Source organism: Acipenser ruthenus, chromosome 2, assembly GCF_902713425.1.
Source record: "Acipenser ruthenus chromosome 2, fAciRut3.2 maternal haplotype, whole genome shotgun sequence".
Lineage (NCBI taxonomy): Eukaryota > Metazoa > Chordata > Actinopteri > Acipenseriformes > Acipenseridae > Acipenser > Acipenser ruthenus.
This window is the reverse complement of record NC_081190.1, coordinates 12,192,891-12,220,276: the sequence shown is the minus strand read 5'-3', so window position 1 is coordinate 12,220,276 and position 27,386 is coordinate 12,192,891. Positions and strand designations below refer to the sequence as shown.

Genomic DNA, 27,386 nt, shown 5'->3' with positions numbered 1-27,386 from the left:
AATAATAAATAATAATTATAACATGAGAAAAGCTCAATTATATACAGGTGATGAGCTCTGCAGAGGATCTTACAAATAATAATAATAATAATAATAATAATAATAATAATAATAATAATATTAATACCACCAGCTTGGATGCTTTACAGCCATTTATAGCAAGTTTCAAGATTCTAAAAATAAAGTCCTGTTGGCTTTTAAAGGACAGCTACCTGATTGTGAGATTTAGAATTGATCATGCAATATTCTGGACAGTCAGCAATACCCATTACTTAATTGTACAACAAAATGAAATGTCAAATCACCAGGACACCTCTCCAACTCAAAATCACCTTTCATACAATACAGCACTCAGTTAGCTATTCGTAGTATCAGCCATGCTCCTCAGTGAGAGGTGTGAAGCACTGGTGTTGAAATCCATGGTGTGTGGACATGCTGACAGGGGCAGAACCCTTTCATATCGAGCTGCATTCTGCCCAAACACACAACCTGTGATGCTTCATGCCACATTGGATCAGTGCAGTGGCTGTGCACTTTACTTTGGGGGATGAACACATTATTACACATGTGCTGTTCTACAGTAATTGGAAAGGTTCCAATCTACTGCTTACGTAAGCATGCCTCATTACCATCATAACTGCTACATAGTTTCATCAGTGACAACTGGCAATTACATGTTGATTAAAAACAATATTGAATCTTTGTGAACAGTTTTTAATATTTATGCAAATCAAACTTTCACAAAGTTTTAGTAAAAAAAAAAACACACAGCAAACAAGATGGGTGTAATTGTCAATGTTTCACATATACCCCACATGTGGATTTCTACTCCATGGTGTGAAGTTACACCTTCATTGGATGTTGAGTAATTAACCCTTTCTTGCAGGGCGACCTCATATGGGGTCAGATAAAAAAAAAAAATCTCTTCTAGCCTTTAGATAGATAGATAGATAGATAGATAGTGAAGACGCATGCCATGCTGTTGAGGGCTGCAGTTAGTGAAGATTCATGCCATGCTGTTGAGTGCTGCAGTTAGTGAAGATTCATGCCATGCTGTTGAAGGCTTTACCAGCGAAGCTTGGGTGTGGTGTATGTTACCGTTTTCAATGGACTGTGTTTGGTGGTTTTAAATGCTCATTATTGTATTTCCTCATCTTTCTGTTTAACAATGAGTGCAAGAACTGTTTCACTTCTGCTTCTGAGAGTGTGAGCATGTCTGTTACTTTCCATAAAACCTCCCTGAAACTAATAGGAGTTTTTACATAGACAAATAACAGAAATTGTGTGATTGTAACATACAGGGAGGTAATGGAGCTACAGCGCCCTCTACAGCCCATGGCGGTAGTCCACCAATCATGATGAAATGATTACAAATGGGGGAACAATCTTTCCCTTCAAAACAAGGAATGTATTCATGAACTAATTCCCCATTAGAGAAAATAATTTGTATGATTAACTTTAAAAATTACATAGGTTAGGTTCGTCAAGATACTTATCAAATTGTACAATCAAACAGTTTTTGGTATTCAGTGTAATTTAAATAAACAGAATTCCAACCCCTATATAAATGTGAAGAGAATTCCTCTGCAGTAAATATGAGGTCTGTAGTATTGAAGGAGTGTAACCCAAGGCTAATGCAGGCTTGCATTACAAAAATTTTTGTTAAAATAAATGAAGAAAGAGAAGTTGAAGTTACCTGGGAGGTAGACTGCTTGGAAGCTCCCGGCGTAGTTTGGTCCCAGTTCATAAATGGTGGAGACGCTGGAAGCAGGCAGGACGTCCTCCAGGAAGAGTGTGGGTCCGAGGCGCCACACCAGTGTGGAGAGCTGGCGCTGGGCAGGGGGAGAGCCGACATAGCAGTACACCGTGCTGACCACCGGGGGATTTGTGGAGCCAGAGCCTCCAGGGCTGCTGTGGACATAGTGGAGCTGGACACACACACAGAGAATGCATTGAAAACACATGTTAGTAACATATTTCCCAGCCATGTTTGTAAATACAATTGTCTTTTAATGCAGATCTGCATCTATCGCCTGTACATGTGAAAATGTAAGTGTGACACACTGACAGAGGGACAGGAACAGACTGACTGACTGAATAGATATTCCAAAGAGCACACAATTCAGACACTGCTAATAACTACCTAAAGAATGTCTCAAAATTAATCAGGACTGGATCCGCGTTTCTCTAGAGGAATGTAAAAGTCACAACTAAGAGGAACGTATACAATCCAATAACTCTGTCGTTTTGTTTTAATTGGGAACTCATTTGTTTTAAATGTTTCCTGTGCACAGAAGATGACACTCTTTAGCTGCAATGATTGCTCTACTCTTCAGATGTACTTCCTCCAATTCATCAATGCCTTCATGTACACCCATTCTCATAAATATGAAATGCTTTAGCACACCCCTTTTGTAATGGGGTTTTAAAGCCAGCAAGGTGCAGCTTTTATTCGAGTGCCACTATTTAGCTAATGTCTTGGGGGTGGGGGAGGGATTGACAGTATATGTGATCCCAGTGCTGAAAGGGTTAAAGAAAGTATAAATATTAACCCTTCAAACCCCCTAACCCCATTTCCTTAGACATACCTTGACAGTGTTTACCAGCTGCCCATCGATGTAGAGTGTGGCTGTGCTGTTCTTCAGCATGCCCTTACTCATCACCAACACTAGGTGATGCCACTGCGCCTCACTAATGAGGTCACCACAGCGGAAACGAGCACAGCAGGGAAGGATCTCGTAGAAAGAGGATTCCTCGCTGAAGTCATCAACTATGAAGAGAAGAAAACAAAACAAGAACATATCAGACAAACCTGAGCCCTCTATCAGAGTGTTAGGACATACCCGAGCATCTCTATTTGAGTGTTAGGGGACAGGAGATACGCGAGCCCCTCTATCAGTGTGTTAGGACAGGAGATACCCGAGCCCCTCTATCAGAGTGTTAGGACAGGAGCTACCCGAGCATCTCTATCACAGAATTAGGGGACACAGTATTATTATTATTATTATTATTATTATTATTATTTATTTCTTAGCAGACGCCCTTATCCAGGGAGACTTACAATCGTAAGCAAATACATTTCAAGTGTTACAATACAAGTAATACAATAAGAGCAAGAAATACAATAACTTTTGTTCAAGCAAAGTACAAGTGTGACAGTAACACAATGATTGCACAATATCCAGTAGCAACTAACTTGAAAGCTATTATCAACCAGCTAGCAGTCACACAGTATTCTGAAAATCTGAGGAAACATTTGAGGAATGAAAAAACAACCAGAACAAATCATATAAATTGCTTAATGTGCTTATATTAATTGAAGAAAGAAATACTGTTCCTTCCAGTCCTTTACAATTCATCAGCACTTGCCATAATTGTGCAGCAGCTCCTCTTTGGTGGACACGGTGAGGGACCTGTCCTTTGCGGAGAGGACGATGGCCAGGCACACGTAGTGCTGCTCTGAGGAGGAGGCCCTTCGCACCACAGTGAGGAGCCGCACAGGGTGGTGATTAGGAGGAGTGCTGAAGCGCTCAATGCAAAACCACGAGGTGTAGGTTAGGCCAGACGGAGGTGGGAACAGCCTTTCACCTACACACAAGAAAGAAGAGCAAAGTGCAGAGGAATAAAGAAGAAACAACGACATGGGGACCATTCTTTTGCTTCTTTAATAAAATATGTTATATCAACATATATTCTTTTTTTTTATTTTTTTACCCTGTTTGGAGCAGTCAGGAAGTTTCAAAAAATATTTAAGGACAGGATGTCCCAGTAGCACAAGACACACTTAAATCAGGGTTATCCTTCATTTAAACTTCACATAGGAAATAGAACATCAATAAACTATTTTAGTTTTAGTTTTGTTGGTAATGCATTCAAAAGTACACCCCTACTGGTTTTATATTCATAAAAATGAAATTGTACATTTTCAACCATGTGACCTTTAAATGTAGGCCAGAAAATCTCAAGCTGCAGTCTATATATAAATCTCCACTTACAGACATTTCAAGAGGATTTTGTCAGCTGAAAACCTTCCATTTACTCTTTCATGTCACACTACTAAGAATGCAGGCTGGTGTCAGTTCATAAACTATTGATGACATCATGCAGCGGTCTTAACATTAACCTCAGACAAATACAATGTGACATATTTGAAGTGACAATTTAACAGTGTCTAGAATGAATACAATCTGATCTGAAGACACTGAGTTTAAGAAACATGATAAAAGTACCATAGAACCAACATTTAAAACCAGTTATTTGTGTGGCAAATCTGGCAAATCTATTTCACCAGCGGTATTATACTTGATAATATTAGTAGGGTACAATAAATGAACAATAATTACAAAAAGCCATCAGCATTCAAAACGTCAAGCACATTCTACCCAATGAGTGCATCATTATGCATGGAATATCAAGAGCATAATCAAACATACCATTTCCTATTCCACTGACAACAGCCCCATCACTGACTCCAGATGCAGGGATATTATTCGAAGGAGCATTATGTGGAGCCAAACTTGGCATGAAGAGGCAGCTGAGGGGAAAAGGAGAAATTGAAATACAGAGGCAAGCAGAACAACTGCAGGTAAAAGACTGAACGTCATGCAGAGTTTCACATTTCTCCTCTTGCTTGTTTATTGGCTCACTGTGTGTGTTCCCAATGATTCTGATTGTTCTCTGCTCACTGTGTGTGTTTCCAATGATTCTGATTGTTCTCTGCTCACTGTGTGTGTTCCCAATGATTCTGAATGTTCTCTGCTCACTGTGTGTGTTTCCAATGATTCTGATTGTTCTCTGCTCACTGTGTGTGTTTCCAATGATTCTGATTGTTCTCTGCTCATTGTGTGTGTTTCCAATGATTCTGATTGTTCTCTGCTCACTGTGTGTGTTTCCAATGATTCTGATTGTTCTCTACTCACTGTGTGTGTTTCCAATGATTCTGATTGTTCTCTACTCACTGTGTGTGTTTCCAATGATTCTGATTGTTCTCTGCTCACTGTGTGTGTTTCCAATGATTCTGATTGTTCTCTGCTCATTGTGTGTGTTTCCAATGATTCTGATTGTTCTCTGCTCACTGTGTGTGTTTCCAATGATTCTGATTGTTCTCTGCTCACTGTGTGTGTTCCCAATGATCCTGGATTATTGTCTGATCAGCTCATTATACTCCAGCAAAAATTGGCTTTTTTCTAACCAAAATGAATTTCTGAAGTAAGACAATAAAAACTACTAATACTACGACTACTAGTACGACTCCTACTACTACTACTAGATAGGCCTGTTAAACAAGTAACTAAGAAGGATGAGCAACAGTGAACACATAGAGCAGGGTATTACACAAGTAAGAAATTAAATATTGGGCTGGCATGCAGTCACTTGTGGTGTATCCACACATGCAGTGCTGAGTTCTGATGGAGGCACAGAATAAGCCCTAGAGAACACAATGATGCGGTAACAGAAAACCAAATTCAATAGGGGGTGCTGTCCTCCGGATGAGCTGCTGCAAGCTGGCAACAGGGGAGGTGGTGTGTTGATCGTTCCTTCTTTTAGACAAATCACAGGGTGTTTACAAAGACAGTGACATCCCAAAATAGAGGCTTGTTCAGAACATTGAGAAAGAAATGTTTAACTGACGCTTCCTTCAACAAATGGACCACAAATGACTACTGTACGTGATGCTTTCAAGTAATTCTGTAAGATCAATAGCAGTCGTTCACACTGGCAATATTTGATTTGTATCGATTACAAAAAACTAAAAATACTGTAAAGGCCCTGTAAAAAATAAAAACGATAACACATGTCTATGTGTCTGTTTGAGCATTTAAAAGGAACAAACTCAAGTTTACAGCAACACTTGCGCTTTCTAATATTGTAACAGTACGAAAGGAAGTAAAAGAAGCGCCCGTTCATTTCCAGTCTCATAACCTGCTAATGCCTTGTGGAGCCCTAACTCTCAGAGTGGAGCTGTGAGCTATACTTCCTTTAGTCTCCTCCGCTCGCATGAATAAACGACTGAAACTGGCTGTCAAACAGGAAGGCAGGTCCTGAGAACCAGCACAAAACATGCACTGTATAAATGCACACTGTGCCCCATACATGCCCTGTGCTGCAGAGATACAGTATGTCATCATATGATGTGAGCTCGCTGTCTTAGTAAAAGACATGCCTCTGTCAATCATGTTACTGGTCTCTCACAGTATTCATATGCAAGCAGTTTGAGGCAATACTTTATTGACTAATGAGGATTTTATAAATATATGAAAAATGTAAATGGTACAGTATTTACTGTGTGCAGAAATGAAGTCTCAAATACCCCTTGCGGGATGTGGGTGGAATTTAGTAAAGCTACAAATGTAACTTGCATTGTTTTCAATGGTTCAGAGTGGTTCTGTTCCAGTATTGTAACTTGCATTGTTTTCAATTGTTCAGAGTGGTTCTGTTCCAGTACTGTAACTTGCATTGTTTTCAATGGTTCAGAGTGGTTCTGTTCCAGTACTGTAACTTGCATTGTTTTCAATGGTTCAGAGTGGTTCTGTTCCAGTACTGTAACTTGCATTGTTTTCAATGGTTCAGAGTGGTTCTGTTCTAATACTGTAACTTGCATTGTTTTCAATGGTTCAGAGTGGTTCTGGGTTCTGTTGTTCCAATACTGAGTGATCATTTTCTCTGAATATCTTTACCTGGCAGTGAGCTTCTTTACAAGTCTGGAGAATCCTAACTGCCGGGACTGAGCCGCCTTCCTCATTGCATTGAAATCATTTGACAACATAACCTTTGAACTCTGCCAGCCCTACCTACGCTCCATTTCTATTGGATCTTGGAATTCCGATAAGAGGTTTATTATTTTTGGACCACATGAATGTTGTGAATATTATGCATGTGTGCCTCTATTATGAATATTATGCATGTGTGCCTCTATCATGAATGTTCTGCACGGCATTCAGAAGCTTCTTGTATTACAACATGCATCTCCTTTTCTCACACGTGTACATGCAGAAGCAGAGAACAGCAGCTCACCCAAACCCTTCCAGAGACGTGTCAAACTCCACAAAGGCCGGGGTGACTGCTGAGCCGTGAAGCCTGATATCATGTGGGGTTGTCATGGAGACCAGGCACTTCACTCTGGTCAGAGGCACTGTGCTTCCTTCTGCTGACCTCACCAGACTCCTGCTTATCCTATAGTGGTTATTATCTTCATTCACAGCGAACACGCTGTCCGGGCCCTCCATGGACAAGGTCATACTGTCTGGAGGAAGAGAAATTCATTGAAATCCATACTGACATTAATCTTTATACATTTAAAATGAACCACTGATCTTTTTAATAGGGGGTTCAACACATTTCCATGTTGCTCTTCGGAGAATGTGACATCAGTGTTTGATTAATTAGTTTTATCTATTCCAGAAAAGTATCCAGTAGGAACAGCTACAATTGGATGTCATTAATAAATACACTTCAGAACAGACACTGGACCCAAACATCAGGCCTAACACTGCACTTTGTTCACGTGGAAGTAAGAGCTAGATTTGTAACAAGACAACAAGATAGCAAAACAGTCCAAGAGTACACAACTTACTTCTCATTTCAGCTTCATACCATACAGAACTGGGCTTGTGGACTCGGTACTGTTTCAATAGCTTCTTGTCCCAGGCACCACAGTTCAACGGATTTCCCAGGCGGAGAAATTCCCTTGTTAAAACACAACACAAAGACTCACTGTGTTAATACAAAGCAATTGAGATTCATTGTACTCTGTGGAAATGGGTTGTTCGTTACACAGACAGGTCATTGATACCAGAACGACAATCCCACAGTATTTGTAGTGATGATTTCATTTGTATTGTTTAAAACAGTAATAAAGGTCACCAAAAACATCAAAGCAGATTTTATAACCACCACCTATAGGACCCTCAATACACTGATATTAATGAAATGAACTGTTTAAAACCAAGCGTCTCATCTAAACTCACATCTCATATAAATAGTGTTCGTTACATATTGAAGAGATCAATAGATCGTGCAGCTTCTTCTCTTTCTAAGCACGGTTTACAGTTAACAAGCCAAGCCAGCCTGACATTGAGAAGCTGATGATGTGAAAGTTACTCTGGAGATGCCTTCACAGCACTATTGCCTTTTTTTATTATTTTTAAAAAAGGTACTATAATGCAAAAAAACAGTTGTGGTATCTTACAAAGAACTTCTCAGTTTATAAGAGATCAAGCTGGCAGCTTCTACAGAGCGCACAATCAATGAATATTTAACACAGCACGTTGTTTAACTTTCAGTAGGGCTCAGCTGTTCCTGAGCCTCTGTAACCTACAAGCTGTGCAGATAAGGAGTACCTCAGGACCATGGGCTGCAAGGCCTGCGAGACCAGCCTCTCGAACATCCTCTGCAGTGGGGGGTGGAGGGGGTGGTCCTCGTCAGCCAGGGCAGCACTGCACCGCTGGAGCAGTCTGGAGTGAAGGGCTGCCTCACACAGCATCTGCTGATTCCTCTCTGTGTGAACCAGCAGCTGCAAGATGTTAGCCACTGCCAGCTGGAGGTCCAGGGCGTGCTGAGAATATACAAGAGACAGAGACAGCATGCACTTTACAATGAACACATCTGAGAATATACAAGAGAGAGACATCATGCACTTTACAAAGAACACATCTGAAAACATACAAGAGAGAGACATCATGCACTTTATAAAGAACACATCTGAGAATATACAAGAGATAGAGACAGCATAGTGACACATCCACTTCCAGCAAGAACTCTCAATAATATTGGGTTGATAAATGAAGTTTACTCATCAAGAGAGACCAGGATTCAGACCAGTCACTGTGACTGAGAAGACAAGGGCCTTTCCAGAAAAGGGTTTTTACTAGTTGTGTTCTAATTCTAAAGCAGTAAGCTCAGGTGGGTGTGTGCACTCGGCTCATACCTCGGGTTGGGTGTCACAGCTGACAGAGGGCAGGAGGTCCAGCATGGCCAGCACCGCTCCAGGGTGGATGACGACAGCATCAGGGGAGTGCAGGGGTGCATCTCCAGAGTGCAGCTTCAGCTCAGTGACTTGCTTCAGAGGAAGGACGGGCCCCGGGGCCGACACTAAGTGATAGCCGTGTCTGGAGGAGCACAGAGGAACACTGGAGCATAAACAGGGCTGTACTTCACACACCACACTTCAAATAACACTTTGGGAATTTCATTCTGTTCAAACGATGGGATGCTGTTTCTACATGAGTTCTATATATGAATGCATTTTACTTAATTGAAATACATTCAGTTTCATTAATGTCTTAAATTGAACAAACCACGTTACTACTAAGAACTCACAAACTTAAACCAGATAGCAACATGTCTTTATAATCGTTCTGAATGACTCCTTTTCTAGACTGTTTTTCTTCTAATAGAAGGTGACACCTGCAATGCAAACTCCTAAAGCAAAATCCAGAATGGTGAGCAACAAGTGCTGTTACTGGAATGTTTTTTCCATTGCAGGGCTACCACTGAGTGTTAAAAATACATCCAGCAATGCAATGCAAGCCGTGACAAGCGCTGGAACGCACAGCAAAGCCATTTCAAACAGACATTTCATACAAAAGCAGTCTTACTTTATAACACAAAGTATAAGAAAGCAGAAGGATTCAAAAGAGATGACACAGTAAAAAGGCTTAAAGAAACGGGCTCAACGTGAACAGAAAGAAAGCGGTGAGCCCGGGGCAGTACCTTTTCCTGGGCAGAGCTGGGGTCCCCCATGGGGAGGGGAGGGAGGTCTCGTGTGTCAGGCAAGGAGGCACCTGCTCAGCACGACTAGATACACAAGACAGCAGATCACAGCCAATCAACATGAGAGGTTAGGAGAGAAAACAAGAGGCAGGAAGCTCGTTAGTATCAGAGAAGAGCAAGAATACACACACGAGAAAGAACACCGTAGCAGTGCATGCATTACACATGACAGACACAAACAGTGGAGGCAAAAAGGAACGACTAAAACAAAGGTTTACAATTTTAAAAAGGCAAACTATGAAGGAATGAAACTGAGAATAACAGGAGTAAAACAGAGAAAACATCCGCAGAAAAAGGATGGTTGTTTTTCAAAAATGTAGTTCTAGAGGCGCAAAACAATTACATCCCAAAAGTGGACAAATCAAAATCTAAAACAAAATGGCCAAAATGGTTTAACACATCAATTAAAAAATATATATTCAATATACATTCAAAGAGGAAGTAAAATGTCAAAGAGATACAAATGGCAAAAACATTGAAGAAGAGAAAAGAAATAACAATACAATATAATATACTAAATGATTACTTTTCACAAGTTTTTACAAAAGGAGGATATGGACAACATGCCCCACATGTCGACCTGTTCCTATCCAGTTTTAAATAACTTTAGCATAACAGAGGCAGAAGTGTTAAAGGGACTAGGACCTCTTAAAATAAACAAACGTAATACTGATCCACAAAAAGAGACAAAACCAAACCAGATAACTATAGACCAATAAGCCTGACTTCTATTATATGTAAACTTATGGAAACTATAATAAGATCCAAAATGGAAAATTACCTATATGGTAACAGTATCCTGGGAGACAATCCGCATGGTTTTAGGAAAGAGATATCGTGTCTAACTAACCTGCTTGATTTTTTTAAGGATGCAACATTGACAATGGATAATTGCAAAGCATATGACATGGTTTATTTAGATTTCCAGAAAGCTTTTGACAAAGTCCTGCATAAAAGATTAATTCTCAAACTGAACGCAGTAGGGATTCAAGGAAATGCATGCACAGGGAGTGGTTAACATGTTGAAAACAGAAAGTACTGATTAGAAGAGAAACCTCAAAATGAAGCAAGGTAACCAGTGGAGTACCACATGGATCAGTATTAGGTCCTCTGCTATTCGTAATCGACATTAATGACTTAGATTCTGGTATAGTAAGCAAACTTGTTAAATTTGCAGACGACAGAAAAAGGAGAGGCAAACACTGTTGCAGCAGCAAAGGTCATTCAAAATGATCTAGACAGCATTCAGAACTGGGCGAATGACATTGAATAGAGAAAAGTGTAAGGTACGGTACGCAGGCAATAAAAATGTGCATTATAAATACCATATGGGAGATACTGAAATTGAAGAAGGAATCTATGAAAAAGATCTAGGAGTTTATGTTGACTCAAAATGTCTTCATCTAGACAATGTGGGGAACCTATAAAAAAGGCTAACAAGATGCTTGGATATATTGTGAGAAGTGTTGAATTTAAATCAAGGGAAGTAATGTTAAAACTTTACAATGCATTAGTAAGACCTCATCTAGAATATTGTGTTCAGTTCTGGTCACCTTGCTACAAAAAGGATATTGCTGCTCTAGAAACAGTGGAAAGAAGAGCTACCAGAATTATTCTGGTTATAAAAGGCATGTCATATGCAGACAGGCTAAAATAATTTAATCTGTTCAGTCTTGAACAAAGAAGACTACGCTGCAATCTGATTCAAGCATTCAAAATTCTAAAACGTATTGACAATGTCGACCCAGGGGACTTTTTCGACCTGAAAAAAAAACAAGGACCTGGGATCACAAATGGAGATTAGATAAAGGGGCATTCAGAACAGAAAATAGGAGGCACTTTTTTACAGAGAGAATTGTGGGAGTCTGGAACCAACTCCCCAATAATGTTGTTGAAGCTGACACCCTGGGATCCTTCAAGAAGCTGCTTGATGAGATTCTGGGATCAATAAGCTACTAACAACCAAACAAGCAAGATGGGCTGAATGGCCTCCTCTTGTTTGTAAACTTTCTTATGTTCTTATGCCTACTGGACTGTGCAGACTCCAAGTAGAGCGAAGGGCTGTCTGAACATCATAGCAGTGCATGCATTAGACATGACAGACACACAGAGTGGAGGCAATGCCAAGTCTACTGGACTGTGCAGACTCCAAGTAGAGCGAAGGGCTGTCAGAAAAAGAAAGTCCTTCCCAACCAGAGGCTTGATTACTTCACACTTCATATTAGTGATGAGAGGATTTAAGTGATTTTATACCGTATGCCTGAATCATTTGGTGCAAAAATGTAAACCCAACTAGACATCCATTTTGCCAAGGTTATTTTACCGTAATTCACATGTAAAACTACAAATGGGAGCTTTTGTGAACAGAAACAAAGCACCCCCTGTACGAACATCAGGGCTCTGTTAAATCAAATGGGTTGTAAACAAAGCACCCCCTGTACGAACATCAGGGCTCTGTTAAATCAAATGGTTTGTAAACAAAGCACCCCCTGTATGAACATCAGGGCTCTTTGACAAAAGTCACAAAACCTCAATATGGCTCCATATTAGATCAGAGATCAATTCCATAGTGAGCAACACATTTAGCATGAAGGTTTATTAAAACCCTGAAAATATGACATCACTACATGAAATCAACTCTGAGATAGAAGATAGCTTTGCAAAGAAACTAGCAGGTGAAACTCATTCTAGTGTGACACCCCAATCAAAACTAGCATAGAGGAGACTCATTCTAGTGTGACACCCCGATCAAAACTAGCAGGAGACTCATTTTAGTGACACCCCAATCAAAACTAGCAGGAGAGACTCATTCTAGTGTGACACCCCAATCAAAACTAGCATAGAGGAGACTCATTCTAGTGTGACACCCCGATCAAAACTAGCAGGAGACTCATTTTAGTGACACCCCAATCAAAACTAGCAGGAGAGACTCATTCTAGTGTGACACCCCGATCAAAACTAGCAGGAGAGACTCATTCTAGTGAGACACCCCGATCAAAACTAGCAGGAGAGACTCATTCTAGTGAGACAACCCGATCGAACTGACTTACAGAATCACAGAATATTGAGCCAATACCTGGAAGCGTTGAGTCTTTATCAGTCAGTTTGCAGAAATCACATATGTTTAATTAAAATGCAAATTAGCTGAAACTGGGGCTTGTAAGTTGCCCGCTTTGTGTTTCATTTGTGTCTTTTAGAACTGAATCCAAAAATCCTGTCCAATTATATTCCACCTACAAAGAGAAATACAATTGTAATGAGCAGGCACAACAAGGCCTTGAGGTTGAAAGCACATGTATTCTATCACCAATCTTTTTCTACTTCCAGGTAGGAGCTAAACTGGCAATGTGACACTATAGACCAGCAATCGGATCAATACGTCCGCTCACAGCTTCCGAACTGCCCAACTTTAAACCTAGATTCTTTTCAAAAGCACCGTATTTTAGTTTCACTGTATTCTGATATTATCTTCACCCCATCCAAAACACTTTTTCAATACCAGACCGAGTTGCATACCTGTCAAAGGAATCCGTGGCCATCTTGTACAGGTAGATGAAGAGCTTGCTGCAGTGCCTCAGAGTGGGAGACACACTGTCCCCTGGGAGGAGCTCCTCTTCAAGCAGCCTCTGGAAGGGTTGAGAGTTTGATGGGAAGACCGTTGCCGGGGAGATTTTCTTGGAGTCTGAGAAGCAGCCCAGCAGCCTCACTGCGTCTGCCAGCTTCTCGTACTGGATCTCTGTGCTGAAGAAGTGGGAGTTGGCAGGCTCATAGCGCATGGCAGCAGTCAGCGTGCAGAACACTGTGTGCAGCAGCTCAAACAACTGCTTCTGGTTGACTGTCTCCCAGCCGTTCCTAGGGGGAGAACACAAGGACCTCTCCATGGCAACCAGCAGAGAGGTGACATAAACAAACCCTCCAACCTTTCTGAACACTGTCCTGGTGCGGTGACTCTCTCTCAAGACAGCGAGAAGGGCCTGTGGGTAACACAATATACATAACTGTTATTATTAATATTACAATGAGATATTCAATTACAATTATAGGAGTCGCCTGCCGCTGCAATAATACAAAATACAAGCCTGGCTATAATGCACCTCGCCTTCCTCATATTTAATCGTGTTTGTTTAGCAAGTTCAATTCACTTTGAAAGGGACAAATGTGGAAGTAGGATTAGCTGCATTTTCAACTATCTAAATTATTAGCCTGTCAGTGTGCCATACAGGTTGCTACACAGAGTGCATCTCCAGATTCCAGACACTCTCGTTAACTTGTGATAAAGAATGTTATCAGTAGGTTTAACACAATTGAATAGGACCTTCTCTGGATACATGTAGAACTCTAACCAATCACAATTGAATAAGAGCTTCTCTGGACACATGTAGAACTCTAACCAATCACAACTGAATAAGAGCTTCTCTGGATACATGTAGAACTCTAACCAATCACAATTGAATAAGAGCTTCTCTGGACACATGTAGAACTCTAACTAATCACAACTGAATAAGAGCTTCTCTGGATACATGTAGATAACTTCAGACTTGTTTTTATTGTAACAATATAATAACTGCACTCTACCCATGAAACTCGGACACTGCTGTCCAGGAAAACTTCTTTTAGATTCGATTTCAGTTTTTCACTTCCCAGATAGAAGCATGACATGAATCATTTATGGAAACTCTCAGGGTCGTTTCAGCATTGGCGCACTGATAGCCACAGATAATACAATGCAGATTTCAAGCAATGTGCAACACATGTAGAGCAACCAAAAACATTTCCAATATTTCTGAAAGAGTGAACGCTCTATCACAGGAAGTGCTGCGGAAATGTATGAAGTCATAGATACTGAGGAGAGGGAACCTGCTTCAAACAAACAGCAGGGAGTGAGAAGGGAGTCAGTGTTCTGATTGGTTCATCTTGTCTGCCATCTTCGCAAGAATTCTGGCCACGCTGTAATACTTTGCACAAGCCCAGTGGTTATTTAGGTGTACAAGAGAAGGCCAATACCAACCACAATGCCACTTGTTTGGAGGAGTTGAGGGAGGAAGCAGTCAATACACAGCATGAAATAAACAACAGCACAGCTGGAATATGATGCGACAGTAATACAATATATGACAGATTAATCCAGTGTGGTCAAGCTGATGATCCCAAGAGCACCTATCGTCTGAAGAAAGCGCAACACACAATCATATACCTCCCCTGACTCCGGCTCTGACATTTCCAGGATCTTGGCAAACATGGTGGATGAGATGAATCAATAAAAACACTGAACTTACTAGTCACTGCTGACCCCTACGTGTAGCACAGTGTGGCCATGGGAAGAGTCAGGAACCAACAAGACCAATGCAGCGTTCAATGTGGGCCCCTCCGCCAAGATCAGCATATCTGCCTGCCAGGATCTGAACCCCCTGGACTCCAGTGCTTTTACTAGGTGAGCCAGCGGGGACTTCTCATGTAATATGGATGAGTTTCTTCAATACAATACCAGAGGTGCTCAGTCAGTGACTAAACAAGCTAGCATACTGTCTGGAGCTCTGTTAAAGGAACCCTCATAGTGTATGGCTTTTGAGCTGCAGTTCTTTGGGTGGTGCTGACTCACAGTGTACCTACCTTGAGTATATGGGTTTTGAGCTGCAGTTCTGTGGGTGGTGCTGAGTGCATTAACCCTAGCAGAGTGCCCATGTCATCATCTCCACTGGGGGACAGCAGCAGCTGCTGGATAATCAGCAGAGCATGCTCCCTGCACTGGGGGTACTTCACAATGTTATGGACACACCTGGCACCGCCAAACTCCCTGAAAACACCTGAAAAACAAGCAAACAAGAATTCATCTCGCACTTTAATGAGGGCTGACATAATTAAACAACATTGTCAATAAGTATCACAGTGAAGCTTTTCTGGTGTTTCTAGTAAACCAAAATACTACCATAATACTCCCTGTTCTTGATTGATAGAGACCTGAGGGACCTAATCGGAGGCCTGATTTAAAGGGGCAGGGAAGTCTGTGGACTCGCTAAAACTGGATCCAGGCTCAGATTATTGAGATAAGCTGTGGAGGAATGCAGTACACGCTCACTAAGGAACTCCACTTTAGTGTAAAATTCAATATATTGTTGCCTCTTCAGCCTTTAATAGGGGTCACCAGTTTCACAGAGGGGTTAAGAGCCTCTTCTTATTCACAGACATGGATTTACATGAAGTACACATAGAGTGCTGAACACTGTCAAGAGGCTCTTGTTTCTACCCTTATTTGACTCGATCATTTCTGGGTACTTCTGCTGTTTTCTATCAAGGTCTACGGGGCTTTCTGTTCCTGTGATGTGTGGGTGGGTGGTTTAAAACCCCCCTCCCAGGCAGGATGGAAAATGAAAGCATGTGGTAATCCTGACTTTCAAAAATCATCTGACATGTATGGAATCCAATTTATAGAGAACTCAAAAAACATTTTCCAGCAGGCTCTTTGGCCAATAAGAATGTTCCCCATCAAGTTTTCAAGTAATCATCTCAGTAGAATTACAATGTGGTCTGCTCAGCTCCACAATGTACTTCAACACGTGAAGCTGTTTCCTATGTGAAAGCCTGTTTCATCAGCTCCACAATGTACTTCAACACGTGACGCTGTTTCCTATGTTAAAGCCTGTGATTTAATGTATTTGTTAATCCCAATATGTCTGAGAAAAACATATTTGGATAAATCTATTAATGTCACTCCTATATAAGTTTCAATGAAAAGTTTCAACTGAACCCTACATACTAGACGTGTCCAGTTCAACTGAACCCTATATACTAGACGTGTCCAGTTCAACTGAACCCTATATACTAGACTTTTTAAGGACAGATTACGGAAGACCCTTTGCAGTCTGATGTCATTAATAGTTACTAAAGGGTAAATGATGTTAGTACTGTGTGGTTCCTGCTAGTAGCTTCTAATAGCACTCGACTTCCTTCCTATAAATGAATCACTATTAATACCAATCCACAAAAAAGGCATCAGCTTGTTAACTTCTACAGTCACAGCCTGTCAGAATAGTCATACATGTTTTTAAAAAGTGGGACAAATCAAGTTTAAATGGCTTTAATTATAAACACAGGCAAATGAGAAGCTCGAGATGAGAACACTGTGTAACAATTATTTATTTATTTTTTTTGTTCCTGGGTAGTAAGTGTTATTTCCTAATTGCTTATGCCTCAAAAGTATAGAAAATGGTTATTATTCCCCACAAACTTTGCTTTTGTGACCAGGACAGTGATATTTTGAAATTTACCTATTTTCCAGAACATTCCAGATAGATTCAGTGCTGAGTAAACTTGGAGTAACTTCTAGAACTTTCTAGAACTTTCCAGTAATATAAATAGTAGTATAAATACAGGGGCCTTAAGCCCACCAGTTCAGTTTAGTTCCAGCTGCCTAAGTAGATACATATCTGCATTTTTCTGAGATGGCATCAAGAGGCTGCAAGCATCCGGCAGACGCATTTTGCTATGTCTGCGGCCAATTTATCAAGACAAGAGCGAAAAAGTACTCCGTGGAAGCATCTGCTAAGATGTGTGAGGCCTACAAGGCATATTTCGGCATGCCTGTCGGGGATCAAGACAAACCCTGGGCACTTCATTTCACCTGCGAGCACTGCAAAAACACTCTGGAAGGTAAGATGGACAATTGTTGCTCGGAATTTTATGTTATAAAATTTGTTAAAATTTTTAAAATTGTAAAAGTTTTTAATTTTAAAATGTTTTACAATTTTCAATGTTATTGAAAAAATATATCATATATGAAAAATGTTGCGAGAATCTCTTACACATTAGTCATGGGTGAAATAAATGTATTTTTGTAGGATGGTACAGAGGGGAAAAGAGAGCCATGAAGTTCGCTATCCCAAGAATTTGGTGGGAACCCACTGACCACTCAAGCAACTGCTACTTCTGCATGGTGGACCCTTCCAAACGTCGGACTGGCAAGAATGCACCTGCTATCACGTATCCGGATCTTCCTTCATCCATCGCCCCGGTGCCACACTGCCATGAGCTCCCCGTACCCACTCCTCCAGAGAGAGAGCAGCCGTCTTTAGGAGAGAGCAGCAAGTCAGAGAGCGAGGAAGACGTTGTAGATCCAGATGACAATTTCAGAGGTGGAGCTGAGGAGAGAAACCCATACTACCCCAACCAAAAAGACCTCAACGACTTGATTAGAGATCTTGGTCTCACCAAGTCCAATGCCGAGCTTTTGACATCTAGGCTCAAGCAGTGGAACTTGTTGGATGAAAGTGTGCAAGTCACAGATCAGAGGAAGCGTCACCAACCTTTTTCCAGCTTCTTCACCCGTCAAGATGGGCTCTGCTTCTGCCACAATGTGACCAGTCTGTTCGAGGCAATCGGAATCGCCTGTAACCAGAATGAGTGGCGCCTCTTCATTGACAGCTCATCCAGGAGCCTCAAAGCCGTGCTGCTCCATAATGGTAACAAGTACCCATCTCTTCCCCTGGCTCACTCGGTGCACCTCAAAGAGGATTACAACAGCATCAAGACCTTGCTGGACGCCTTGAAGTATGATGAGTATGGCTGGGAGGTCATAGGAGACTTCAAAATGGTGGCATTCCTGATGGGTCTCCAAGGCGGTTTTACCAAGTTTCCCTGCTATCTTTGCCTTTGGGACAGCAGGGACACCAAGGCGCACTACCACAGGTGGGACTGGCCACAGCGGACCGAGTTCTCTGTGGGGAGGAACAACGTCAAGTGGGAGCCACTGCTGGACCCCCGGAAGGTGCTGATGCCACCACTGCACATCAAATTGGGCCTTATGAAACAATTTGTCAGAGCTCTAGATAAGGAGTCGGCAGCCTTCAAGTACCTTCAAGACTTCTTCCCTAAGCTGTCTGAGGCAAAGGTCAAAGCCGGTGTCTTCGTCGGACCACAGATAAAGAAGATCCTGGAGTGCAATGAATTCCCCAAGAAGCTCACTAGTAAGGAGAAAGCGGCTTGGAACAGCTTTGTCGCAGTGGTTCGGGGCTTCCTGGGCAATCACAAGGCCGAAAACTATGTGGAGCTGGTTGAGACTCTGGTGAAGAACTACGGCACAATGGGCTATAGGATGTCCCTCAAAGTCCATATCCTTGATGCTCATCTTGATAAATTCAAGGAGAACATGGGAGCGTACTCGGAGGAGCAAGGCGAGCGCTTCCACCAGGATATACTGGACTTTGAACGCCGCTACCAAGGACAGTATAACGAGAACATGATGTGAGACTACATTTGGGGGCTGATTCGTGAAAGTGATTTACAGTATAATCGTAAATCTCGAAAAACTACTCACTTCTAAATCTTTGGTAGTCATTTTTGTATTACTTTAGTATAAATACATGTTAATTTGGATTCATATGTTGTTTTTTTCTGACTTTATGTGAACAAAAAGACACAAATTCGCCCGTTTTCTCATTGGAAATAGGTACATTTCAAAATATCACTGTCCTGGTCACAAAAGCAAAGTTTGTGGGGAATAATAGCCATTTTCTATACTTTTGAGGCATAAGCAATTAGGAAATAACACTTACTACCCAGGAACAATAATTGTGTTACATAGTGAATCAGTATGGGGATTGTGGGAGTCTGGAACCAACTCCCCAGTAATGTTGTTGAAGCAGACACCCTGGGATCCTTGAAGAAGCTGCTTGATGAGATTCTGGGATCAATAACTACCAACAACCAAACAAGCAAGATGGCCTCCTCTCGTTTGTAACCTTTCTTATGTTCTTACCAAAACTCCACTGTTAGCCCATTCGTTTACAAGACCCCACTGTTGGCCCATTCGTTTACAAGACCCCACTGTTAGCCCATTCGTTTATAAGACCCCACTGTTAACCCATTCGTTTACCTGCATTTGTGTTGGACCCTTGCAGAAGCACTGTTAAGGTCTCCATCACCAGCCATGCCAACTGCTTTTGGTCCTCCATTAAGCTATTATTAGAATCTACTGCAATACAAGAGGGTACAGAGTGAGTGGATCCATCATGCCTTCCAACATTTCAAACAACAGCCCGTTTGAACATGCAGCATGCTTTCTTTCCTAGCTCACACACCTAGCTCATTCGGCCCGTTTGTACATGCAGCATGGTTTCTTTCCTAGCTAAAACACCTTGCTAGTTCAGCCCGTGTACAAGCAGCATGCTTTCTTTCCTAGCTCACACACCTTGTTCGTTCAGCCCGTTTATACATGCAGCATGCTTTCTTTCCTAGCTCAAACACCTTGCTGGTTCAGCCCGGGTACATGCAGCATGCTTTCTTTCCTAGCTCACACACCTTGTTCGTTCAGCCTGTTTGTACATGCAGCATGCTTTCTTTCCTAGCTCATTCAGCCCATGTACATGCAGCATGCTTTCATTCCTAGCTCACACACCTTGTTCGTTCAGCCTGTTTGTACATGCAGCATGCTTTCTTTCCTAGCTCACACACCTTGTTCGTTCAGCCTGTTTGTACATGCAGCATGCTTTCTTTCCTAGCTCATTCAGCCCATGTACATGCAGCATGCTTTCTTTCCTAGCTCACACACCTTGTTCGTTCAGCCTGTTTGTACATGCAGCATGCTTTCTTTCCTAGCTTATTCAGCCCATGTACATGCAGCATGCTTTCTTTCCTAGCTCACACACCTTGCTCGTTCAACCCCTGTGTGGGGTCCTTCAGCAGCGCAGCGTACTTGTGCAGCAGGTTCACCAGAACCTCCATCAGCCCCACCTCTCTGAACACGTCTCTGAAGAGGGGGTCGTGGCGGCTGAACTTCAGCAGGGTCCGCGTCGCTGCCATGCTGCACTGGTAAGAGGAGCTGGACTTCAGCAGCATGCTCACACTGAACAACTCTTTACAGGGGATGTAGTTCAAACTGAAAACCACAAACTCCAACAGCTCAAAATATTTGGTCTGCACCTCCGACATCTTCAACATCTTTTCTGCAAACTGCGACAAAGTGTGCTGGGACTCCAGGATGAAGTAATTGGCATTGTCTGCCATGTAAATGTTTGAAATTGCATCCAGGATGATTCTGGTGAGGCGACAGGTTTTCGCTTTGAGAAAGGCGTTCTGAAGCACAGAGAAGGCTTGGATGTTCCGCACAGTGTGGCCTAAATCAAACAAGATAGAACTTAGTACAGTACAGACTAGACTTCTTATAAACCTTGACTCATCCCCCTCTTATATACTGCTTAATAAGAAGATATGTATGTTATAGCAATCAAGGATTTCATGACATCTGGTATCACTCCGTTAAAGAAAGATCTCAGTATGCATGCTCTATTTTCAAGGTATACTTGCGCTTCCTACGTCATTTCACCTCATTAATATCAGCTTCCTTCAAAACTGTACATATGATACTTACATAGAGCATGTCAGTGCATAACAAGTAAGATTTATGGAATTATTTAATAAGCAATAACCCCTTTCATTTTATTTTTATATAACACAGTATTTCATAGCCTAGTTGAAACATGTGGTGTATCAGTTTTAAAATATATTAAAAAAAGAGACTAAAAGAAACCTTTTCCTGTTGGCTGTGGCACAGCAAACCCTGGCAAGAGAAACGGTACCCCCGTGGTGATGCCAGCAGGTTTGAGCTCAGTCACCCCGTACAATGTCAGGGAAGTGACCACATTAACCAAGTCTTTCAGAGCGTCTTTGGAATCATCCTCTTTTGCTTGCTCCAGCCTACAAACAGAAAAGGAACACGTTGTTATTGGTGATTCATGACTACATTTGAAATGGATAAAAATTACTTTGAAGGCTGTGATATTCGCTATCCTTGTCTAAAATCAAAGTACCATAAAGTTATTAAAAAAATCAACCTCTACTTATGAAAAACTATTTTCTGCTTACATGCCTTATTTGTGATTCCCTGGGGGCTGGAATCATGAAGGACAAACAATTGGAAGGAGTGTCTCCTATGATAATGTTAATGTTATCCATGTTCTACTACAATGAGCTCTTGAGCCCTGGTTGTGTGTGTGTCCAGTATCCTATTCACATAATTGAGAATCAGCACACAATACACATAGCTTTACAGCAGTGGATCCCAGCAACACGGCTCCCAGCTGGTCCTCAAGGCCCGGCACAGTCCAGGACTTTGTTCCAATCAACTCCTAAATTGGTTAATTGAAGCTCAGCCTGTTGAACTCATTTAAGAGCTGATTGTTAAATATGATCTCTGGACTGAAATGGACATTCAGAGTCTGTGTTGGGAGCAGACTTGTAGGACAAGTCTGGAACTTGCACTCAGGACGCATTTTTCGTGACTCGGACTCGACCCTGTGTGACTCGGACTCGAACATTCGGACTCCGTGACTCGGAGATATTTTCTATTACACTAGTAATATTACAATTACTAGGAAACTTCGCAATAAAAACCCACCCAACAAAACATTATCCAATCACTAGTTAGCCCCGGTGTCTTTGCAGCCAATCATAGTAAGAATAAGAAATTGGAAGAGAGTTAGGTTGTAGCGTAAACACACGCCCACACAAATCCAACCGCAACCATCGCAGACCAACTTTTTTTTTCTTCTCTCTTTTGCATTAAGTTTTTTACCTCAGCATTAGATCACAAAGGAAAGTGTATCCCTGACACATCCTGAAATCATCCAGCAATGTCTGTGATACATCACTGGAGTCTTTCAGAAAGCAGGACAGCCCAGCAAACATTTCCACTATCTCCAGGGATGAAAGGTCCTCTGACTGCTGCATGTTCTGAATGCATGTGGCCAAACATTCTTTCTCTGCAAAATAAATACATAGATAAATAAATGAATAAATCAAAGCATACCTTGAAGAAAGCCCCTTTTTAAATGCATATTTCATGTAGACTGCTGCAAAAATTAAGCGTTACACATTCCAAAATCCTGTAATGAAATGCTGTCCAAACCTCCTTGTCATTTTAATGCCAACCAGATGTCAGGTAAGGTGTCTGGTGACGGTAATATACAGCTATCAGACCGTGCAGTCTATGCTAGGAAAGGGGTCTCCCCTCCACACGTCAATATGGGGTATTATCACCACTGACTTCAACATTGATCTGGCATCAATAAGCATACTGGAAATCAGTGTCAGGCAGTCTCTGTATACACAATAAGCACTTCTCAGAGTGTCCCTTATTTGTTTGAAGCCCTGTAGGATATTTAATAAAACAAGGGAACTGTCAATTATTTTGGCACAGTTTTACGGTATTAACAATAATCTGTAATTGTTTGGTGTCATAAAAGCACACAAACAAAGCTTTATATGAACAATATTTACAGTAAATACTATTTTAAAATCTTTTAGAATAAACGGAAAGGGTTTTGTTTAGTACAGGTTTCTTTGCACCACGCTGTAGGCCTTTTTCTCTCGGACGCATCTCAATCTGTCACATCAAAGTGAATTGATGCAAACATAGCTGGGTGCAGGTAAACTTCAGCAGAAGAAAAATGGATGGTTTTCAAAATGTGGGAAACATCCACATCCACTGCAACAAGCTGCTCAGTGTTGGCTCTATGCTGAGAATCTACATCAATGGTGTGTTGGGTTGTAAATCTTGTTGAGTTAATCCAGCCAGTCTGTACCCTGAAAGTGTGGAATGAGACCCATTAAAAACAGTAGCTGTTCACAGCGGTGACACAGTAAGGAGCTGCTCGAAGCAATGTCTGCTCATAGATTTCACAAACAGCAGGTCTGAGCTGAGCTGAAGGCTGTCAAAACCAGTATTATTTGTTTATTTAGCAGACACCTTTATCCAAGGCGACTTACAGAGAATAGGGTGTGTGAACTATGCATCAGCCGCAGAGTCACTTACAATTACGTCTCACCCGAAAGACGGAGCACAAGGAGATTAAGTGACTTGCTCAGGGTCACACAATGCGTCAGTGGCAGAGGTGGGATTTGAACTGGGGACCTCCTGGTTACAAGCCCTTTTCTTTAACCACTGGACCACACAGCCTCCTGTATTATAGTGGTTGATATTCAAGCAAGTCATTAACAAGAGGAAGTAACATGAGCTCCATTTCTACCTGCCAGATTGGGGAGAATCTTTGCATGTGTTGGAGTAATTGAATGCACCAGTCTCCATTTAACTGGAACATGCGTACAGTACTATTCCCAGTAGTGCAATTACTGAAGAACTGCAAGGCATTATGGGACATGTGGCATGTTAGAGAATAACCCTCTCTCACCTGCTCAGAGAATCACTATATGGAAGCAGAAATGTCAGCCAATATCTCTTTTGATTTGTGAATCTATCTGCATTACAGTGAGAAATAACATTCTCCTTCTGGCACAGACGTATGCAACGTTGTAAGCAAAGAGACAAAGACACATTGGGATGGAAAGACGACTTTGATCGCATAGGTGTTTCAGACAGTTAAACTATGATCTTTAAATCTGTCACAGCTGAACTTATGACCTCTAAGGATTGACTAATTCACAAAACAAGCAGACTATTAAATAATAAACAAGACCACTCCAAGAACGCAGCTTCAGTACTAACAGTAACCAGGGGCAGCACACGCACCGTGAATGTACTTGACTACATTAACACTGAGGCCATGCCGTGATATTGTCATCAGCACTTCCCCTGCGCTCTTCCTCCAAGGCAGATTGTGGGGAGGACACCATGATGTTATTGCACTGAATAACAGCTGCAGGTCATCTTTCTGTGCAAGCTCTTCTGCTGGGGACACGAAACTGCACAACTTCACCAGGATCTGAAACAGGAAGAACAAACTAACTTAGGGTAAAAGGGCTTGGTGCTGGCTGGGCAAAATGACTACTTTTTTATTTTAGACCATGAAAAGGAATCTATGACAAGAACATTATAAGCTAATAAAGAATTAAAGAAAATTGTAACCCTATTTAACTTATTTTCTCCAAAATAAGTTAAAAAAATAAAAAGGCTTACTCTAAACACCAATATCACTGAGTCTCCAAAAGCTTTCTCTAAGGATGTATATCTAATAAAAAAGAAGAGTTTAATTATTAAAAAGGGATTTAATCCTGAAATAGGCTTTATAGAAAGTCTCTCTTACAAAAATAATAGTACAAAAATAGAGCTGACACTTTTAAAATCAAGGAAGATGTCATGGTCAATTGTTTAAAATAACCTGTCAAGTCCTATTTCCCAATACATGCATATACTATAGGAGACACACGTGTTTTCATTAGAATGATATTCATGCCGACAACAGCAGATTGCTGAAGGGGATACTTTACAAGTCGCTGTTGATAGGCTAGTGGAGAGGCTACTCGGTTATCAGCTGTTCATTCACAATATTTCAGTGCAGCGCTACCTCTATTTTCACCAACTGTCTTACAAATAAACAAAACAGTGAAATATTAAAAAAGTGACTCAGCGAATGTACAATTTACTGGCAACATGCCCTAACCGTGAATTATTGAATTGTGAAATACTGAGTTCAGACTGCTCTTGTGTGTAATACATTCACACCATGCAGACTGCTCTTGTGTGTAATACATTGACATCATGCAGACTGCTTGTGTGTAATACATTGACATCATGCAGACTGCTCTTGTGTGTAATACATTGACATCATGCAGACTGCTCTTGTGTGTAATACATTGACATCATGCAGACTGCTCATGTGTGTAATACATTAACATTATGCAGACTGCTCATGTGTGTAATACATTGACATCATGCAGACTGCTCTTGTGGGTAATACATTGACATCATGCATCATGCAGGCTGCTCTTGTGTGTAATACATTGACATCATGCATCATGCAGACTGCTCTTGTGTGTAATATATTGACATCATGAATCATGCAGACTGCTCTTGTGGCTCGCTGACCTGCACAAAGACTTTCTGCAGCAGAGCCCTGCGTTCCGCGAGGGGCAGCTCGGTCTGGGCAGCTCCGGGTACCTCCGGCACGTGAGGGAGGTCAAAGAACAGGTACAAGCACTTCACCAGTGTGGACGGCACCGACATTGTGGTCATGCAATCCACCGCTTTCTGAGAAAGAAACACAGCACCACACCCTTCATCGGTTTCTGTTCAGGTCGCTTACCAAAAAACGGAAACAGCACTTCTTTAAAATAACAATGAAAGCCTTTAATTGAAGGTAATGTAAAATAATAAAAAAAGAATAAAAAAATAAAATAAAAAAAACACAAACAACAACAAAAACAACAACATTTTCCCTTCCATATTATGAAACAATGAATGTTTCAAAGTTGTGTAATAGATCCTAGCATTGTGAACATCTTTTCAACCCTCTGAGACCTGGTGTATAGATCATGTGACCCCTCCAGAGCGTTCTCCAGACCTGCACATCTGTGCTGTGAATGCTGGGAACAATAGGCCTGTCACGCCTGTCTCCAGTGCATGTGGAGTTGGTGGACAGGCACAGAGGCAGGTCCCATCACTAGTAAACTGGATTCTGGTCTCCAAGCCACTGGCTCATCACACTACTCCAGCAGGTTTATATACAGCACAGAAAACATAAAATGCTGTTATGTAGTTGAATATATTGCTTAATTCGGCCTACAAAGTCAGTTTGGAAAGCTGTGATCTTTTTACTGCTCCAGGCCTGTCTGCAGGCCCCTCAAGATAAACACATCATTGTGAAGTCAGAATTTGAACATGTTTTTTTTTTTTTTTTTCAGGTATTAAATAGTCAATCTACAGCTATATATAAAATAAAAACAATCTGGTTATATGTAGCTCAGGTAGAACAGATACATCCTTTATTCAGTGACAGTGTGTGGGGTGGAATTTGAGTCTCCAGTATTCAGTGTATTTTGTATTGTTGTAATGGACCGGGATGGAATTGCAGTCTCCTGTGTTCAGTGTATTTTGTAATGGACTGGGATGGGCAGCAGTGTGGAGTAGTGGTTAGGGCTCTGGACTCTTGACCAGAGGGTCGTGGGTTCAATCCCAGCTGGGGGACACTGCTGCTGTACCCTTGAGCAAGGTACTTTACCTAGATTTCTCCAGTAAAAACCCAAATGTATAAATGGGTAACTGTATGTAAAAATAATGTGTAAAAAATAATGTAATAGTATGTAAAAATAATGTAATATCTTGTAACAATTGTAAGTCGCCCTGGATAAGGGCATCTGCTAAGAAATAAATAATAATGGAATTGCAGTCTCCTGTGTTCAGTGTATTTTGTAATGCACTGGGATGGTGCAGTCTCCTGTGTTCAGTGTATTTTGTAATGGACCGGGATTGAATTGGAGTCTCCTGTGTTCAGTGTATTTTGTAATGTTGTAATGCACTGGGATGGTGCAGTCTCCTGTGTTCAGTGTATTTTGTAATGTTGTAATACACTGGGATGGTGGAGTCTCCTGTGTTCAGTGTATTTTGTAATGTTGTAATGCACTGGGATGGTGCAGTCTCCTGTGTTCAGTGTATTTTGTAATGTTGTAATGCACTGGGATGGTGCAGTCTCCTGTGTTCAGTGCATTTTGTAATGTTGTAATGCACTGGGATGGTGCAGTCTCCTGTGTTCAGTGTATTTTGTAATGTTGTAATGCACTGGGATGGTAGAGTCTCCTGTGTTCAGTGTATTTTGTAATGTTGTAATGCACTGGGATGGTGCAGTCTCCTGTGTTCAGTGTATTTTGTAATGTTGTAATGCACTGGGATG

General features: G+C 41.4%; 1 protein-coding gene across 4 annotated transcripts in view; it reads right to left on the bottom strand.

Moving 5' to 3' along the window:
- The window catches only part of LOC117403781 (WD repeat and FYVE domain-containing protein 3), a 104,273-nt gene that overhangs the window by 48,014 nt on the left and 28,873 nt on the right, over nt 1-27,386 (bottom strand). For 2 of the 4 annotated variants that reach the window (XM_058989513.1, XM_058989503.1), the window contains exons 5-21: nt 25,586-25,747; nt 24,290-24,482; nt 22,337-22,523; nt 21,293-21,459; nt 20,412-20,879; nt 19,640-19,738; nt 15,382-15,575; nt 13,288-13,745; nt 9,712-9,795; nt 8,927-9,107; nt 8,340-8,554; nt 7,574-7,686; nt 7,015-7,243; nt 4,434-4,534; nt 3,370-3,588; nt 2,589-2,770; nt 1,697-1,928 (exon numbers count right to left, since the gene is read on the bottom strand). In XM_058989513.1, the coding sequence (XP_058845496.1) occupies nt 1,697-1,928; nt 2,589-2,770; nt 3,370-3,588; nt 4,434-4,534; nt 7,015-7,243; nt 7,574-7,686; nt 8,340-8,554; nt 8,927-9,107; nt 9,712-9,795; nt 13,288-13,745; nt 15,382-15,575; nt 19,640-19,738; nt 20,412-20,879; nt 21,293-21,459; nt 22,337-22,523; nt 24,290-24,482; nt 25,586-25,747 (3,484 nt within the window). The remainder of the gene's footprint in view (nt 1-1,696; nt 1,929-2,588; nt 2,771-3,369; nt 3,589-4,433; nt 4,535-7,014; nt 7,244-7,573; nt 7,687-8,339; nt 8,555-8,926; nt 9,108-9,711; nt 9,796-13,287; nt 13,746-15,381; nt 15,576-19,639; nt 19,739-20,411; nt 20,880-21,292; nt 21,460-22,336; nt 22,524-24,289; nt 24,483-25,585; nt 25,748-27,386) is intronic. The other 2 variants (XM_058989508.1, XM_058989520.1) reach the window with 2 other exon arrangements.